The sequence below is a fragment of the Scyliorhinus canicula genome, chromosome 2, assembly GCF_902713615.1.
Source record: "Scyliorhinus canicula chromosome 2, sScyCan1.1, whole genome shotgun sequence".
NCBI lineage: Eukaryota > Metazoa > Chordata > Chondrichthyes > Carcharhiniformes > Scyliorhinidae > Scyliorhinus > Scyliorhinus canicula.
Window position 1 is genome coordinate 174,945,447 of NC_052147.1, and position 14,227 is coordinate 174,959,673.

Sequence of the window (14,227 nt, forward strand, 5' to 3'; positions counted from 1 at the left end):
TGCTCTCCTGTATTTCAAAAATAATACATGACGAATATTGAATGCGTTTGAGTTTTGTTTGATTTCTTTTTAAAAAAAAACATTTTATGGTTTTTATTTAAAGTCTAGTATTTCTTTTATTTAGTTAATTAACTTAAAAGTTGCTGTTTGGTCTATAAGAAGGTGAATTTTGAATCAGCTTTAAACAAGGTTCTACTTGGACTTACTTGCAGATGGAGCTTGTTAATTAGTTAATTGCATTAGGCCAGTTTTCAGAATCTAGAGTCACAGTATAAATAGGAGATAGTTACAGTGCAGACTTTGTTTGCACTAGAGTGCTGAGCTTGTGGCATTTGAGTGCTACAGTGAGAGTTTGGTGACTGAGGGAGTGCTGAGCTTGTGGCATTTGAGTGCTACAGTGAGAGTTTGGTGACTGAGGGAGTGCTGAGCTTGTGGCATTTGAGTGCTACAGTGAGAGTTTGGTGACTGAGGGAGTTAGGTGAGGAGGGAGTAAGGTGCTCCTGACATTTCATTTCCTATATTTATCAAAGAGCGTGAAGAGAGCCAGGAGTTTAGAGTACAGCTGACTGGAAGTAGAGTCGGAGGGCGGAGGTCCAGTTGGTCCAAGGGGCAGCTAATTCTGTAAAGTAAGAGGGGATGGAGGCTAGGGCAGTTGCATGCTCCTCCTGTAGGATGTGGGTGGTGAGGGATACCACTGGTGTCCCCGTTGACTATACCTGCGGGAAGTGCACCCAACTCCAGCTCCTCAGAGACCGTGTTAAGGTACTGGAGCTGGAGCTGGATGAACTTCGGATCATCCGGGAGGCAGAGGGGGTCATAGAGAAGAGTTACAGGGAGGTAGCCACACCAAAGGTACTGGACAAGAGTAGCTGGGTTACAGTCAGGGGAAAGAAAACTAACAGGCAGACAGTGCAGGGATCCCTCGTGGCCGTTCCCCTTCAAAACAAGTATACCGTTTTGGATGCTGTTGGGGGGGATGACCTACCGGGGGAAGGCCCCAGCGGCCAGGTCTCTGGCACTGAGTCTGGCTCTGGGGATCAGAAGGGAAGGGGGGAGCATAGAAAAGCAATAGTAATAGGAGATTCAATGGTTAGGGGAATAGATAGGAGATTCTGTGGTCGCGAGCGAGACTCCCGAAAGGTATGTTGCCTCCCGGGTGCCAGGGCCAGGGATGTCTCTGATCGTGTCTTCAGGATCCTGAAGGGGGAGGGTGAGCAGCCAGAAGTCGTGGTGCACATTGGTACCAACGATGTAGGTAGGTAAAAGGGTGTGGAGGTAATAAACAAGTTTAGGGAGTTAGGCTGGAAGTTAAAGGCCAGGACAGACAGAGTTGTCATCTCTGGTTTGTTGCCGGTGCCACGTGATAGCGAGGCTAGGAATAGGGAGAGAGTGCAGTTGAACACGTGGCTGCAGGAATGGTGTAGGAGGGAGGGCTTCAGGTATTTGGATAATTGAAGCGCATTCTGGGGAAGGTGGGACCTGTACAAGCAGGACGGGTTGCATCTGAACCAGAGGGGCACCAATATCCTGGGAGGGAGGTTTTCTAGTACTCTTCGGGAGGGTTTAAACTAATTTGGCAGGGGAATGGGAACCGGATCTGTAGTCCAGCAACTAAGGTAGACGATAGTCAGGTCGCCAAAGCACGTAGTGATGCAGTGGGGAAGGTAACAATGACAAAGGAGAGTACTTGCAGGCAAGGAGATGGGTTGAAGTGTGTATACTTTAATGCAAGAAGCATCAGAAATAAGGTGGGTGAACTTAAGGCATGGATCTGTACTTGGGACTACGACGTGGTGGCCATCACGGAAACTTGGATAGAAGAGGGGCAGAAATGGTTGTTGGAGGTCCCTGGTTATAGATGTTTCAACAAGATTAGGGAGGATGGTAAAAGAGGTGGGGGGGTGGCATTGTTAATTAGAGATAGTATAACAGCTGCAGAAAGGCAGTTCGAGGGGGATCTGCCTACTGAGGTAATATGGGTTGAAGTTAGAAATAGGAAAGGAGCAGTCACCTTGTTGGGAGTTTTCTATAGGCCCCCCAATAGCAGCAGAGATTGGAGGAACAGATTGGGAAACAGATTTTGGAAAGGTGCAGAAGTCACAGGGTAGTAGTCATGGGCGACTTCAACTTCCCAAACATTGAGTGGAAACTCTTTAGATCAAATAGTTTGGATGGGGTAGTGTTTGTGCAGTGTGTCCAGGAAGCTTTTCTAACACAGTATGTAGATTGTCCGACCAGAGGGGAGGCCATATTGGATTTAGTACTTGGTAATGAACCAGGGCAGGTGATAGATTTGTTAGTGGGGGAGCATTTTGGAGGTAGTGACCACAATTCTGTGACTTTCACTTTAGTAATGGAGAGGGATAGGTGCGAGCAACAGGGCAAGGTTTATAATTGGGGGAAGGGTAAATACAATGCTGTCAGACAAGAATTGAAGTGCAGAAGCTGGGAACATAGGCTGTCAGGGAAGGACACAAGTGAAATGTGGAACTTGTTCAAGGAACAGGTACTGCGTGTCTTTGATATGTATGTCCCTGTCAGGCAGGGAAGAGATGGTCGAGTGAGGGAACCATGGTTGACAAGAGAGGTTGAATGTCTTGTTAAGAGGAAGAAGGAGATTTATGTAAGGCTGAAGAAACAAGGTTCAGACAGGGCGCTGGAGGGATACAAGATAGCCAGGAGGGAACTGAAGAAAGGGATTAGGAGAGCTAAGAGAGGGCATGAAAAATCTTTGGCGGGTAGGATCAAGGAAAACCCCAAGGCCTTTTACACATATGTGAGAAATATGAGAATGACTAGAGCGAGGGTAGGTCCGATTAAGGACAGTAGCGGGAGATTGTGTATTGAGTCTGAAGAGATAGGAGAGGTCTTGAACAAGTATTTTTCTTCAGTATTTACAAACGAGAGGGGCCATATTGTTGGAGAGGACAGCGTGAAGCAGACTGATAAGCTTGAGGAGATACTTGTCAGGAAGGAAGATGTGTTGCGCGTTTTGAAAAACTTGAGGATAGACAAGTCCCCCGGGCCTGACGGGATATATCCAAGGATTCTATGGGAAGCAAGAAATGAAATTGCAGAGCCGTTGGCAATGATCTTTTCGTCCTCGTTGTCAACAGGGGTGGTACCAGAGGATTGGAGAGTGGCGAATGTCGTGCCCCTGTTCAAAAAAGGGAATAGGGATAACCCTGGGAATTACAGACCAGTTAGTCTTACTTCGGTGGTAGGCAAAGTAATGGAAAGGGTACTGAGGGATAGGATTTCTGAGCATCTGGAAAGGCATTGCTTGATTAGGGATAGTCAGCACGGATTTGTGAGGGGTAGGTCTTGTCTTACAAGTCTTATTGAATTCTTTGAGGAGGTGACCAAGCATGTGGATGAAGGTAAAGCAGTGGATGTAGTGTACATGGATTTTAGTAAGGCATTTGATAAGGTTCCCCATGGTAGGCTTATGCAGAAAGTAAGGAGGCATGGGATAGTGGGAAATTTGGCCAGTTGGATAACAAACTGGCTAACCGATAGAAAACAGAGAGTGGTGGTGGATGGCAAATATTCAGCCTGGAGCCCAGTTATCAGTGGCGTACCGCAGGGATCAGTTCTGGGTCCTCTGCTGTTTGTGATTTTCATTAACGACTTGGATGAGGGAGTTGAAGGGTGGGTCAGTAAATTTGCAGATGATACGAAGATTGGTGGAGTTGTGGATAGTGAGGAGGGCTGTTGTCAGCTTCAAAGAGACATAGATAGAATGCAGAGCTGGGCTGAGAAGTGGCAGATGGAGTTTAACCCTGACAAGTGTGAGGTTGTCCATTTTGGAAGGACAAATATGAATGCGGAATACAGGGTTAATGGTAGGGTTCTTGGCAATGTGGAGGAGCAGACAGATCTTGGGGTCTATGTTCATAGTTCTTTGAAAGTTGCCACTCAAGTGGATAGAGCTGTGAAGAAGGCCTATGGTGTGCTAGCGTTCATTAGCAGAGGGATTGAATTTAAGAGCCGTGAGGAGATGATGCAGCTGTACAAAACCTTGGTCAGGCCACATTTGGAGTACTGTGTGCAGTTCTGGTCACCTCATTTTAGGAAGGATGTGGAAGCTTTGGAAAAGGTGCAAAGGAGATTTACCAGGATGTTGCCTGGAATGGAGAGTAGGTCATACGAGGAAAGGTTGAGGGTGCTAGGCCTTTTCTCATTAGAACGGAGAAGGATGAGGGGCGACTTGATAGAGGTTTATAAGATGATCAGGGGAATAGATAGAGTAGACAGTCAGAGACTTTTTCCCCGGGTGGAACACACCATTACAAGGGGACATAAATTTAAGATAAATGGTGGAAGATATAGAGGGGATGTCAGAGGTAGGTTCTTTACCCAGAGAGTAGTGGGGGCATGGAATGCACTGCCTGTGGTAGTAGTTGAGTTGGAAAAGTTAGGGACCTTCAAGCGGCTATTGGATAGGTACTTGGATTAGGGTAGAATAATGGAGTGTAGGTTAACTTCTTAAGGGCAGCACGGTAGCATTGTGGATAGCACAATTGCTTCACAGCTCCAGGGTCCCAAGTTCGATTTCGACTTGGGTCACTGTCTGTATGGAGTCTGCACATCCTCCCCGTGACTGCGTGGGTTTCCTCCGGGTACTCCGGTTTCCTCCCACAGTCCAAAGATGTGCAGGTTGGGTGGATTGGCCATGAAAAATTGTCCAAAATTCTATGATTAACCTAGGACAAAAGTTCGGCGCAACATCGTGGGCCGAAGGGCCTGTTCTGTGCTGTATTTCTCTATCTATCTATTAAGGCATTTGTGATTTTTTTTACAACAATTTTGAACACAAACATAACACAGTGAATAATGCCCCCAACAAACAATCATACTCAGCCAACATGTCGAACATACACAGTTCCCCAGTTCCCCCATTTCCTCTCGCCGCTCAAGCCTCAACTATGCCCCCCAATCATATCTGCTAACAGCTTAATTTTCCTCGAAGAAGTCGATAAACAGCTGCCACCTTGGGGCAAACCCTAACATCGATCCTCTCAGGGCGAACTTGAGAAACCTAGCCATGCCACTAACCCATACCCCCGATTTCGGAGGCTCTGAGTCCCTCCACGCCAAGGGAGGCAAAGGTCAAAACATTAGCCTCTCTTGCTCCCTGGACTCCCGGGTCTTCCGACACTCCAAAAATCGCCGCCTCTGGACTCGGCGCCACCCTCGTCTTTCGAATTGTGGACATGACATCGGCAAATCCTTGCCAGAATCCCCTAAGCTTCGTACATGCCCAAAACATGTGGACATGTTTTGCGGGCCCTCCCGTACACTGCCCACAGCTGTCCTCCACCCCTTCAAAAAACCTGCTCATCTGGGCCACAGCCATGTGTACCCAGTGGACCAACTTAAATTGTATCAGGCTGAGCCTGGCACACGATAAGGTCGTGTTGACTCTACTCTGAGCATCCTCCCACAGATTTGCCTCCAGCTCCTTGCCCAATTCATCTTCCCATTTACGCTTTACCTTCCCTATCTGGGTTTCCTCTCACTCCATGAGCTCTTTATAAATTTCCGAGGCCTTCCCCTCCCCCACTCCCACTTTCAAAACTACCTTGTCCTGTATTCCCTGAGGCGGTAGAAGCGGAAAGGTCGAGCGTCTTAGTGCATTATCCCTCGCCTGCAGATAACGGAACCCATTCCCTCCTGGCAGTTCAAACTCCTCCTCTAAGTTCTCCAAGCATGGAAAGCTGCCATCAACGAACTGGTCCCCCAACCGCTCAATCCCAGCTTGCTGCCATCTCTGAAACTCCCCATCCAGCCTCCCCGACACAAATCAGTGGTTATCACAAGTTGGAGTCCATACTGATGCTCCCTCCACTCCCATTTACTTCCGCCACTGCCCCCATACCCTCAAAGGTGCCACCATCACGAGGTGTGTGGAGTACTGAGCTGGCGAGAACGGCAGAGGTGCCGTTACCAGTGCCTCCAAGCTTGTGCCCTTACATGATGCTGCCTCCATCCATTCCCACACTGCCCCCTTCCCCACTACCCACTTCCTAATCATAGCTATATTTGGCTTCGCTCCAACAGAATCTTCTTTACTCGCAGGGTTTTTCCCGCCCATACGAACCCAGAGATCACCGCATTGACCCTCTTTAAAAGAAGGCTTTTGGAATAAAAATAGGGAGACACTGGAATATGAACAAAAATCTTGGGAGAATGTCATCTTTAAGGTCTGTCCCGACCCCGCCAGTAACAATGGAAGAATGTTCCACCTTCAAAAGTCCTCCTTCATCTGCTCAACTAACTGGGCCAAATTTAATTTATGTAGCTGCTCCCATCTCCATGCCATCTGGATTCCCAAGTATCAAAAACTCTCCTCCACCACTTTAAACGGCATTCCCCCAATCTCCTCTCCTGCCCGCTCACCTGAATCACAAAGACCTCACTCTTACCCGTATTCAATTTATGCCCCTAAAACCTAGTTTGATTTCTTTTCTCAAATGAACCAAGAATCCAGACCTTCCTTGATAGCTCAGCTGGTAAAGAGTTTGCCTCTGTGTTGAGTTACTTCAGTTGATATGTCCAACAGCAGCATTTATACTTAGTCTTCCTTTGAAATATTTCCTAGTTAAATTGAAATCTGATTATTTTTGAAACCTTTATCTCTTCGTTCTCTGAATAAGTGTTATTTGGATTTAATAGCTGCCTGTACAAAACTGCTGGTTATGAAGTAGTTTACTATCTTGAAATTTTTGCAGATCCCTTTGTTTTTGGTTCAGTTATGCAAATTTCTTAAATGTGTTTTCTTAGTCATATTTGGATAATATAACAAACAAGAACAAAATCTAATTGTTTTAAGTGATTATTTTAAGTATCTCAGTAATTGCTATCAAATTTCTATCGCATTAAAATTAAAAAACATTACCCTATCCACAAGAAAAATTACAGATCAGTAACTGTCAGACTTTATGAATACTAATTTGAAAGACAGCATATTCACTTGTAACTGAAATTCCTCGGGCGGGATTCTCCATTTTGCCTGCGCTCTGGGGTTTCTGGGCAATGGAAACCCCATTGATCGGCCGGCGTAACAAAGAACTCACCGGCAGGTTGGGGCAGAAATGTGGAGCGGCATGGCGGAGAATCCAGCCCCTCATCTCAAAATGCAATTATACAGGGTTCAACACTAGATTGGAGTTTTTGATAAGCCATGTTTTCTTTGTACAAAGAGGAATCTGGTATGTGCATGACATCTGGTGTATTTGTAGACTGAATTAGCAGCTTCCTGTAGAGAATCAGTGATTAGGCTTAACGCAGGATCCCTCAAGGAACTGTGCTTGGTCGCCACTGTATTTCTCATGTTAAACAACCAATTTTCTACATTTAGAATTTTATTAAATTGTGTTTCACAACTGAGGCACAACCGTTTTGTGTCTGTATGTAATGTTGATCTGTGATGACGAGAAAACATTTGTTATCTTTCAGAGCAAAGATGGCAAGAATCCATTGCACATGACTGCTGTCCATGGTCGATTCACACGATCACAAACACTTATTCAAAATGGTAAACTTAAATATTTTTTGTATTGGATTTTGTTGCAGACTTTTCACAGTTTCAATAATCAACTTTGGATTTTAGTCATGATGGCCCTTCCAAAAAAATTTATACATGGAATAATCTGAAGACTGTGCTCATGCTTTTGACTGTTTAAGTTGGGAAAGTAAACTTGTGATCTTAATTTACCAAATACATAGCAGTTGGAACCAGGAAACCTGTTCACAATTGCTGTTATTGACTCTCCATCTTAACAGTGCCATATTCTTTTCCTGAAGTAGGACATGAATCCGGTGCTTCTGGCCCAGTGGTAGGAACATTACCAATGTGCCACAAGTCCTCCTGCTCTATTCCCAAAAGTAATAAAGTATATGACTAAAACTGTCCACATTTTCAGGATTCTTGAATAATATTTTTTGGGAGAGAAAATCTACATAAGAATATTACATTACTGTTGCATTTGTGTCTTTGGTTTGGCATCCCCACAGGAAAGATGATAGCTAAAATCCTTATGATTTGTCTCTGAAATATTATTTATAGGGTGGGTTAGAAGGGCAAAAAAGACAAAAGTACCACCATTATCTTCCTTATTATTATACAGTTGTTTCCCCATTTAAAACGTTTTCTAATAGGAAATTTTTTTATTTCGCACGTTTGGTAAATTGGTTCCCCAATGGTGCTGCTGTCATTAATTATTTGAGTGCAGTTACTGATCTCAAGTTTTTTGTTAAAAACACAACTGCTTCCCTTCTGCTCAACACGTTTGGTTCTTGCTGCCTCCCCTGTCTCCCTACAATCTCCAGGCTCTGGTTGGTTACCCCCCACTCCGCCACAAAATTGCTTTTGCTGCTTCCTCCAGTATCCCTACAATAGTCAGGTTTTTAGCTGGTTACGTTTTTTTTTAGGGAGAACTGAGACTATCTTGTCTCATTTATCCTTACAAAATGTCTGGAGGAAGTACTTGTCGAGTTTTGTAAACTTGTGATCCCACAAGAGTTATGCTTACCTCCAGTTGGTCCTGATCCCCAAGTCCAGATGCTTTGTAACCGTGAACACACATAGGGGGCTATATGAATGTACCCGCCTGCCTTTTGGGATTTCCTCTGCGTGTGCAATATTCTAACGCGTAATGGAGAGCATCCTGAAAGGTCTACCTTTTGTGGCGGTCGATCTCGACGGCATCCTGATTACGGGCTTGTCCATCTAGGAGCACCTACAAAACCTGGCCGAGGTGCTGAGGAAGCCGGTGTCTGCCTCCGACAGGAGAAATGTGTCTTCAGCACCGCTAAAGTAATCTATCTCGGCTACCACATAGACAACCTGGCTTGCACCTGATGAAAGAAAAAATCCAGGCAATTTGGCACGCTCCCGTACCAGGTTGCCTGATGGAACTCAGATTGTTCCTGGGTCTGGTGAATTACTGTGGCAAGTTCCTCCCAAACGTGGCCATCACCTTAACCCCCTCCACCATCTGTTAAAGAAGGGTCAACATCTGCCCCTGCCGACCAGGCCTGCTACATGCGTAGGTGGACCCAGACGGACCCCCAGCTATCCCGCATGCGCCACATGGTGTCCTATGGGGCTCAGCACAGGGATTTACGCTGGACCTGAAGGCCTACACGACAAAAATGCAGGAGCTTAGCATAGAGGACGACGTGCTTCTTTGGGGGACCCGCGTGGTTGCCCCCGAACATGAACGCGGCCCACTCCTGATGGACCTCCACAACGGACACCCATGTGTGTCCAAGGTGAAAATGTTAGCTCAGAGCTACATTTGGAGGCCTGGCATTGATGAGGACATTGAGCTGCTGGCCCAGCGCTGCGTTCAGTATCAGGCACACCAGAAGTTGCCTCCTGCAGCCCGCTCCACCCTTGGGAATGGCCAGGTCATCCGTGGTCTTGCCTTCATATCGACTTTGCAGGCCCCTTTCAAGGCACAATGTTCCTCGTCCTTTTTGTTGCCCACTCCCTAGTCGATGGAGGTACTCGAGATACAGGCGACGACGGCCCAGGCCATCATAGAAAAGCCCCGGCACATTTTCAGCACACATGGCATACCTGAGGTGCTGGTATCAGACAATGATACGGTATTTATGAGTGCTTAATTTACGGCATTCATGTCCGACAGTGGGATCCGTCATGTGAGGACTGCCCCATACCATCCGGCTTCGAACGGTTTGGCCAATCGGGCAGTACAAACTTTTAAGCTCGGAATGAAGAAGCGAATGGTTCTTATTCTGCTACCAGACAACCCTCTGTGTCATGATGGGAATTGCGCCAACTGAGATGTTGATGGGTCGCCGCCTCCGCACTCGTTTGATCTTGTTTTACCAGATATTGTTGGGAAAGTTCGCTGTGCTCAGGACCAAACTGAGGCAGACACAGGCCACTGCGTGGGTTTGCCCCAAGAGACGCAAATCATGTTAACGATTAGAAATAATTAATCTTGTGTTAAAATTAGGAATATTACTGAAGCAAGGATTAAGTTATTCCACGCCTCCATGGAAGATGATAAATAGAGGCAAATGTTTATTTGTGAAAGTTGGGAGGTTGAATATTGGAAGACCACAGCAAATTGGAGCCCTGGGCAACTTGAGAATGACCAAGAGAAATAAAACACAGGAAGAATGCACATAACATGACCGGACAGATGGTCTGAGAAAACAGGGCAGAGAAAAAAGGAAGTCTAGATAAACTGCATTTATATCAAAGCAAGAGGCCTGATGGGCAAGGCAAATGAACTTGGCATGAATGGGTACATGGGACTGGAATATTGTAGCTATTACTGAAACATGACTAAGGGAAGGGCAGGACTGGCACCTCAATGTTCCAGGTTACAGATGCTATAGGAAAGATAGAATAGGAGGGAAGAGAGGAGGGGGAGTTGTTTTTTTGATTAGAGAGAATATCAAGGCAGTACTGAGTGGGGATATATCTGAGGGTTCGCCAACTGAGTTTGTATGGGTAGAACTGAAAAATAAGAAGGGAGAGATCACTTTGACAAGCCCCCAAATAGTCAGCGGGAAATTGAGGAGCAAAAATGTAAGGAGATTACAGATAGCTACGAGAAAAATAGGGTGGTAATAGTTGGGGGACTTTAACTTTCCCGACATTGACTGGGACAGCTGTAGCATTAGGGGCTTTGATGGAGAGAAATTCGTTGAGTGTATTCAGGAGGAATTTCTCATTCATTATGTCGATGACCCGACTAGAGAAGGGGCAAAACTTGACCTCCTCTTGGAAAATAAGGAAAGGCAGTTGACAGAAGTGTTAGTGAGGGATCACTTTGGGACCAGTGACCATAATTCCATTAGTTTTAAGATAGCTATGGAGAATGATAGGTCTGGCCCAAAAGTTAAAATTTTTAATTGGGGCAAAGTCAAATTTGATGGTATTAGACAGGAACTTTCAAAAGTTGATTGGGGGAGTCTGTTGGCAGACAAAGGGACGGCTGGTAAGTGGAAGGCTTTCAATAGTATGTTAACCAGCATTCAGTGTAAGAACTTTTAGGGTGAAAGACAAGGCTGGTAGAAGTAGGGAACCCTGGATGACTTGGGATATTGAGGCCCAGGTCAAAAAGAAGAAGGAGGCTTATGACGCGCATAGGGAACTGGGATCAGTGAAATCCCTTGAAGAGTATGGAGGTTGGCGTAGTAGAGTTAAGAGGGCAATCAGGAGGGCAAAAAGGGGACATGAGATTGCTTTGGCAGATCAGGCAAAGGAGAATCCAAAGTGCTTCCACTAATACATAAAGGACAAAAGAGTAACGAGGGCCTCTCGAGGATCTACAAGGTCATCTATGTGCGGATCCACAAGAGATGGATGAGATCCTAAATGAATATTTCTCATTGGCATTTACTGTTGAGAAAGGAATGGATGCTAGTGAACTTGGGAAACAAATAGCGATGCCTTGAGGAGTGTACAGATTACAGAGAAGGAGGTGATGAAAGTCATCAAGGTAGATAAATCCCAGGGACCTGATGAAATGTATCCCAGGACGTTGGGAGGCTAGGGAGGAAATTGCGGGTCCCTGAGCAGAGATATTTGAATCATTGACAGCCACAGGTGAGGTGCCTGAAGATTGGAGGGTAGCAAATGTTGTGCCTTGTTTAAGAAGAACACCAGGGAAAAGCCTGGGAACTACAGACCAGTGAGCCTAACGTCCGTGGTGGGTATGTTGTTAGAAGCTATTTTGAGAGACGGGGCGAAATTCTCCGACTCCCCGCAGGGTCGGAGAATCACCTGGGGCCGGCGTAAATCCCGCCCCCGCCGTGGCCGGAATTCTCCGCCACCCGGGAATTGGCAGGAGCGGGAATCACGCCGCGCCGATCGGCGTACCCCCTGCGGCAATTCTCCGGCCCGCGATGGGCCGAAGTCCCGCCACTGTCAGGCCTTTCCTGCCAACGTGGTTTCAACGACCTCTGGTGGCGGCAGGATTGGCGGCGCGAGTGGGCCCCTGAGGTCCTGGGGGGGGGGGGGGGGGGGGGGGGGGGGGGGGGGGGGGGGCACGGGGCAATCGGACCCCGGGGGGTGCCCCCACGGTGGCCTGGCCCGTGATCGGGGCCCACCGATCGGCGGGCGGGCCTGTACCGTGGGGGCACTCTTTTTCTTCCCGCGCCGCCACGGCCTCCACCATGGCGGAGGCGGAAGAGACCCCCCCCCCCACCGTGCATGCGCCGGTGGTGATGTCAGCGGCCACTGGCGCATGCGCGAACCGGTGAAGGCCTTTCGGCCAGCCCCGACGCCGGCCGGCAAAGGCCGTTGGCGCCAGTTTTGGCGCCAGTCAGCGTGGCGCCAACCACTCCAGCGCGGGCCTAGCCCCTCAATGTGAGGACTTGGCCCCTAAAGGTGTGGAGAATTCTGCACGTTTGGGGAGGCCCGACGCCGGAGTGTTTGGCGCCAGTCCGCTACGCCGGGACCCCCTGCCCCGCCGGGTAGGGGAGAATCCCGCCCAGGGTCTACAGGCAATTAGAGAGGTAAGGACTGATTAGGGACAGTCAGCATGACTTTGTGAGTGGAAAATCATGTCTCATGAATTTCATTGAGTTTTTGAAGCGATAACCAAGCAGGCATATGAGAGCAGTGCAGTCGGCATTGTCTACAAGGACTTTGACAAGGTACCGCATGGTAGGTTATTACATAAGTTTAAATCTCATGGTATCCAGGGTGAGGTAGCTAACTGGATACAAAATTGGCTCGACGACAGAAGACAAAGAGTGGTTGTAGAGAGTTTTTCAAACTGGAGGCCTGTGACCAGCGGTGTGTCTCAGGAACCAATTTGTGTTATTTGTTATTTATATTAATGATTTGGATGAGAATGTAGGAGGCATGGTTAGTAAGTTTGCAGATGACGCCAAGATGGGTGGCATAGTGGAGAGTGAAGAAGGTTATCTAGGATTGCAATGGGATCATGATCAATTGGTCCAGTGGGCCGATGAATGGCAGATGGAGTTTAATTTAGATAAATGTGAGGTGATGCATTTTGGGAGATCGAATCGGGGCAGGACCTACTCTGTTAATGGTGGGGTGTTGGGGAGAGTTATAGAACAGAGATCTCGGTTCATAGCTTCTTGAAAGTGGAGTCACATGTGAACAGGGTGGTGAAGAAGACATTCAGCATGCTTGATTTCATTGGTCAGAACACTTGAGTACAGGAGTTGTGTCGTCTTGCTGAAGTTGTACAAGACATTAGTACGGTCACATTTGGAATACTGTGTACAATTCTGGTCACCCTATTATAGAAAGGATATTATTAAACTAGAAAGAGTGCAGAAAAGATTTACTAAGATGCTACCGGGACTTAATGGTTTGAGTTATAAAGAGAGGTTGGATAGATTGGAACTTTTTTCCTTGGAGCATAGGAGGCTTAAGAATGATCTTCCAGAAGTCTATGAAATAATGAATGGCATAGACAAAGTAGATAGCCACCATCTCTTCCCAAACATAGGGGAGTCTAAAATAGAGGGCATAGGTTTAAGGTGAGAAGGTATAGATACAAAAGGGGCCAGAGGGACAATTGTTTTGCACAAAGGGTGATGAGTGTCTGGAGAAAGCTGCCAAAGGCAGTAGCAGAGGCAGGTACAATTTTGTCTTTTAAAAAGCATTTTTTTTTTTTTAAACTAATTTTTATTCAAATTTTCACATTTTCACAAAAAAAGAAAACAGTAAGAGAAAATTCGAGGATACATCCTCGAACCCGCCCCCTCACCGCCTCGTCCGCTAGCAGCCCCACCTCCAAGCGCCACAACGGGCGCTGGTCCCTCTCCTCCCCCAGCTCGAGGTCCACCCAATGCGGGGCATGGTCCGAAATGGCTATCACCGAGTACTCAGCGTCTACTACCCTCGCAATCAGCGCCCGACTCAAAACTAAAAAATCGATCCGGGAGTAGGCCTTATGCACATGGGAGAAGTATGAAAATTCCCTGGCACTCGGCCTCGCAAACCTCCATGGATTCACCCCTCCCATCTGGTCCATAAACCCCCTCAGCACCTTAGCAGGCCTCCTACCCGTCCTGGAACTGGATCGGTCCAGTGGCGGATCCAGCACCGTGTTGAAATCCCCCCCCCATTACCAGGCCCCCCGCTTCCAAATCTGGAATCCGGCCCAACATGCGGCGCATGAAACCTGCATCATCCCAATTCGGGGCGTGTACATTGACCAGCACCACCCGCTCCCCTTGCAGCTTGCCGCTCACC

General features: G+C 47.2%; 1 protein-coding gene across 16 annotated transcripts in view; it reads left to right on the forward strand.

The window, feature by feature from the left end:
• ankrd44 (ankyrin repeat domain 44) overlaps positions 1 to 14,227 on the forward strand; it is a 312,538-nt gene that overhangs the window by 163,854 nt on the left and 134,457 nt on the right. For all 16 annotated transcript variants that reach the window (XR_005459740.1, XM_038789102.1, XM_038789101.1 and 13 more), the window contains one exon: positions 7,462 to 7,540. Coding sequence is in view for 15 of the 16 variants with exons in the window: in XM_038789102.1 (XP_038645030.1) it covers positions 7,462 to 7,540 (79 nt within the window). In the remaining variant the exon portion in view is untranslated. The remainder of the gene's footprint in view (positions 1 to 7,461; positions 7,541 to 14,227) is intronic.